General features: G+C 34.0%; 1 protein-coding gene across 1 annotated transcript; it reads left to right on the top strand.

Moving 5' to 3' along the window:
- Positions 1-514: 514 nt before the first annotated feature.
- Positions 515-4,131, top strand: LOC110378920 (DNA-directed RNA polymerases I, II, and III subunit RPABC4). Its single transcript, XM_021338369.3, has 3 exons — positions 515-721; positions 956-1,048; positions 4,023-4,131. Exons 1-3 carry the CDS (start codon positions 658-660, stop codon positions 4,043-4,045), a joined length of 180 nt encoding a protein of 59 aa, XP_021194044.1. The 5' UTR covers positions 515-657; the 3' UTR covers positions 4,046-4,131.
- The last annotated feature ends 1,441 nt before the right edge of the window (positions 4,132-5,572 follow it).

The raw sequence follows: 5,572 nt of genomic DNA, 5'->3' as shown, positions 1-5,572 counted from the left end.
CCACTACAATGGTTTTCCCGCCTTTTCTTAATAATTATTAATATCTTGATGTGATGTGACAGATTTGACAGACATGTGCAATTATGCATCATTCATGCAAGATGGTTTCTCCCTTTTTAGGGTTCCCGTACCCAAATGGTAAAACGGGATCCTATTGTTTTCGCTCCTCTGTCTGTCCGTCCGTCTTACACTAGGCTGTATCTCATGAACCGTGATAGTTAGAGAGTTGAAATTTTCACAGATGATGTGTTTCTGTTGCCGCTATAACAACAAATACTAAAAACTACAATAAAATATTTTTAATTTTTGCTCGATATCGAAACGGCAACAGGCACTTGCGGTACGGAACCCTTCTTGCGCGAGTCCAACTAGCACCTGGCCGGTTTTTCATCTATGGTATAGATGGCACAGTGATCGAAGCATAGACTCGGCATAGCACTATGGTTAAAGAATATGTCAAAATTGTCAAAGTCATTCGTCGAAGTCGAAATATAGAATAAATAAGGTTATGTGTGGTTATGTTTTTATAAAAGTGTACTCATCTGCGCCTCACTCGTACATATTTAAAGGAAAGGCGCTGTATTAAACGTGCTTTGCGAAAACAAATCGCTCAAAAAATTTAATTCGGGATAAATTAGCTTTAAAACAAAAACAACCATGGCTGACGCGGGCAATAAGGAATCTTCAGTTACAAAAGTCCCTATGATTTATGTTTGTGGAGGTAATGTATTCTAATATCTGGATTGTATTGAGAGTACTAATTTGAGATATGTACAAATATTAACAAAAAGCATTACTCATATTTATACATCTATAATGAAATCTAAGATAGGCATTAATCATACCTAAGTATCTTTCTCGAAACAATACGTTTCTCGAAACAATATAGTATTAACCATTAAATTTACGTATTGAGCACTAAGTAACAAATAATAACGTGGCTGTTGCTTTTCAGAATGCCACCGGGAGAACGAAATTAAACCAAGAGATCCTATAAGGTGCCGAGAATGTGGATACAGAATTATGTACAAGAAGCGAACAAAAAGATGTATCCTTTTGCAACATTATTTCTAATCTTTTTATGACTTGTAATCGGTCTTAACATACTTTTTCTGTTTTTTTGGAACTTTTGCATCAGTCTTCCTAATTTTTTGTTGATATTAGCCCTATGTAACTTAAAAAAAGGAATTTGTGAGATTAATAATCAATGAGGTGTTTTGGTTGACTTACCCAGGGGTCTGCTAGTCACTGTGCAATATATTAAATAAACTAGTTATTAAAGAGCTGTTGACACTTGACATGAATCATGAGCATATAGAATATTGTTTTCACAATAAATAGAATGATAAAAATGTCATGAACTTTAAAAATATATACCAAATTAATAAAAATAGAATCAAAAGTATTTAAAAGCATGTCTTATATTTTGTCAATGCAAATGCCAATTGGAGCAATGTTGCATGATGCTTATGCATTGAATTAGGGTAAATACGCCAAATGTCGGCCCCTTTAGCGATTTTCTGACTGCGGTTCGCTATAGCACCGTCAGTTTCCAACGAAAGATAGTTTCTGATGCGGTTTTGGATAGTTTGATTAATCTATTTCATGTTTAAAGGCATAAGATTGATATTTCTACGAAAAGAAAAAAGTAATAAGAAAAACCCTAAAGTCGGCCATTCAGTACCCAGGGTCGGTCGCGTTTTTTCCAAATGTCGGCCGGGTATAGGGTGTTTCAAATTAAGGCAGTGACAAATATTATTAACATGATTTATTTTGGCAGAATTCGAATATAATACTAAGTATACATTTTTAATTGTTTAATAGTAAAATATTTTTTTGTTTCCACTAAACAAAAAAAGTCGTATTCACGACCAACCATTTATATTTTTTAAACTAATTAGATCGGTTTAATAGATAGCAAGTCCCAAACCATAAAGCTACCATAAACATGCCTACAATACATTTAAACTTAACTTGTTTACAATATAATAAATTATAATAAATAAATAATTTTGAGAGAAAAATTTTGAGAAAATGAAAAAAATATAAAAGTATTTTTTCATCAGCCTGTATAGTGGCGCTCGAGTTCGAGGCTGGTCGACATTACGATCTTTAATATTTCTTATGTCGGCCCCTATTTCTTGTTCCTTATTTCTCGAGATTCGACTAATATCACCCCGGCCATTATTAGGCTATTAAACGTAAAATAGATCTATTTGCCTATAAGTTTTGCAAATTCTCTTGTTAAGCCAACGGAATTAGTACAATAGGAATTTATTAAATAGACTGCATTTACTTTAAGTCGGCCACGGCCGAGAATCCGGTTTTAAGTCAAAACTGTTGTCCTAATGGCGGCCTCCTATTTTTCCTTGAAAAAATAAGCAAAACGCTGAAAAAAACTATCTTAAAATATAGTAAAAATAACCCATTCATGATAATCAAGCTTAAAACAAAAATAAATAAATGTTTTATCGTTCTAATATCAATCCCCAAAATGTGAGTTTTCACTTCGAGTAAGCTACTTTACATATGAATTTGATGTTTGAACGGCGCAATCGCTACTGACGCTCAGTGTGAGAAGAGTAAGTGGCAGAATCGGATAGTAACGAATTGTACGTATAGAGTATAAATCTAGGTTGCAATTCGAGGAGCAAAACTGACACTTAATTACCTTTTGAATGAATGCAAGCTGAAAATGTACAGACGGCCGAAGTTTGGGGGGAGGCCGACATTTGGCGTATCTACCCTATGTCACAATATGAGTTGAGCCCACTTATATGTTGTCTAACCTGATGCACCTAAAAGGATAAAAATGGGATGCAGCATTTTGTTTATTTAAAACATTAACATATTCATGTGAAACTTTGCAACTGAACTTTAATATTTATAAAGAATATGTCAAAATTCCTGTTATTATTCTTCATTTACTTTCTTAATAACTTTTCATTTCTAAAACTAATATAAAACATTGATAACAAACTATTTAATTTGCTTTTTAACGCTTGGCATGATGTGTGTATGGTTTGCAGTTTCATGATCATTGGTTTGTTTTTGGTTTGAAGGGGTAAGTACTTTTTTATTTACAACAACATTAAAATTCATTTTTATTTTTTTAAGTAGATAACTGTTTAAGATCATGGCATGAAATGTCCAGCATGCACATTTGGACTCTAAGAGCAATTTCATGCTAGCATGCTTTTTGTGCTTTGCCATCCTGCATGCCTACTCTATCTTATGCACTTGCATAAATAAATGCATACATACCTACAATGCTCAATCTTATCGGTAGTACCATATCAATTTTAATGAAATTCATTTTCAATTCAATTTTTCATTTATTAAAATCCAGTGAGTAAGGGTGCTTACATAAAGAAACAGGTTTTCGGTACAGACAAATCTGTACGGGTAGGTAGGTACCAATCAGCGCAGGTATAATATTTCAGTATAATCCTATTCACTCACTTATAAAGAAACAGGTTGTAACTTGTCAGTGCCGACTACCTGGACCGTGCCATACAGGTTTAATTTTGATTGTCTTTAAGGACAGATTCACCTGTTTCTTTATACGAGTCAACACTGTACTGATAGGTACTGATCTGTACAGACTTGTCTGTACCGAAAACCTGTTTCTTTATGTAAGCGCTCTAAGTAGGTATTTCATTAACATAGATGTAATATTTTTTAATTTATTACCCATTTCATTCCATATTCTGCCAACCATGCTGTTATGTTCATTTTATTTTCAATTCTGATGACTTTTTAAGTCAATCAAATCTATTGTTCATTGATATGGACCATTCATTAAGCTTGTGACCAAACAAAGTTAGTCAGTTTTCAAAGCTAGTTATTTTTTTTATGCATGTTCACGCTTTCTGGTCTTGACTGATTAGTGTTGGGTGCTTGATAGTGGATTTCAGTGTATATTTTTGTTACGTATTTAGATTTTTTCTTTTGTTTAGGCTAGATACGGATGAGATGATCATGAAATAAATTTTGCTATTATCCTTAACTAAAATTTTCAGTGGTTGTCTTCGATGCTCGTTGACGAAGATTGGTGAAATGGACGAGTGTGTATTTTAAGATATTTTTGTAACTACATTTCAACATAAGATAAATAAAAGTCTAAGATAATTAATGATATTTCTATTTATGAATTAATATTAAGTTTCCCTGCCGTTCTCATCGAAATCAAAGCGTTTTAGATTTTAGATCTATCATATACTTAATGCTTACCTACCGAAACAAGCCAGGCAACTGGTGCCCTGATTTAAATAATATTGGTGGAATTCTTATAACTCAAATAATGAATGAGAATAGAATATTAAATAATAAATCGATGCATAATATAAACGAATTCACTTTTAGTTGGAACTTCGCTAATCGGTTTGAAATAATATACCTGCAACTAATGAAGTTTGTGTGGAACGGACTTTATGTTGCTTACGCGGATTCTCCTTCCATACTCTTCTATCTGCCGTCATCTCACAAGTTACATTCGTGCGGTACCTAATCGTCTGTTTTAAAAAAATACTGACTATTATCCTTTATTAAGTTTTGATTCTGATCAGAATCCACCTGTCTTTACCTCCTAATTATTAGGTATAGTGAAAAAGCACTAAAATTCTGAAACTAAAAAAAAACTGGATCTTAAACCTATGAGTGAGTGTTTTACGGTCTCTGTGGATACCTTGCACAAGTAGTTGAAGAGAATAAAACTTTTACACTTTAGTGCATGCAGAAATGCATGCAGATATATCGATGTGTCGAGTTGCTGATCTGATAGTCCTGTACTGCTTTCGCGTTATGATGAGTTCCCTGGGCCCCGATTCTCCTAAGTTAATAATGTCAAAATCGAATAGAAATCGAATCGCAATATGATCGTAATAGCAGTTTTAACCATATCGGGCATTCTGCTACTAATAAAAGACCAATCGTATTCGATTGACATTTGATTGGTGTGCGATTGGTCTGCTATTTTGATGATTTTGGTCTATACGGTAGTTTGCTGTACAATCATTTTGCAATCGTAAATCATTTGCAGACAAAATGATTCATTATTGAATGACAGAAAAGGATAAAAACGTTTATTTCAAAGAAAAAATAGCGGAATGCCACATACTTCAATAGTAATCGAGTCGGGATTGGATCTCAGTCGAATCGAGTCGAACGTCAATCGAAGGTCGCTTAAGTAAAATTAGGAGAATCGGGCCCCTGTACAGTTTCCTATAATCTAACAAAATTGATTGTTTTATCACAGTCGAAGGACCACAGAAATACCGTAAGGTAGGTAGGTCCCGCGCCCTCTTCTAGGTCAAATACGTATGGTGGATTTGACCAAAACGATCCACTACGAGAGAATTAACGAGGTGTTAGAGTTCTTTCACATGTCTGTATGTATTTTTCGATTTTTCCCCCGAATACCCGCATTTATGCGACGCTACTTAGGAGATTTTCCGTTATGCCATCTCCGCTCGTCATGTTGTTCTTCATGGGTACTCCGTTAAATTGGATAAGTAAAAAACGCCGCATACAAGTACATGAATAGATCAAGGGTCGCAATAAAATTTCCATA

The sequence above is a fragment of the Helicoverpa armigera genome, chromosome 3 (genome assembly GCF_030705265.1).
Source record: "Helicoverpa armigera isolate CAAS_96S chromosome 3, ASM3070526v1, whole genome shotgun sequence".
In the NCBI taxonomy this organism is placed as follows: domain Eukaryota; kingdom Metazoa; phylum Arthropoda; class Insecta; order Lepidoptera; family Noctuidae; genus Helicoverpa; species Helicoverpa armigera.
This window is presented reverse-complemented; position numbering and strand designations above follow the sequence as displayed.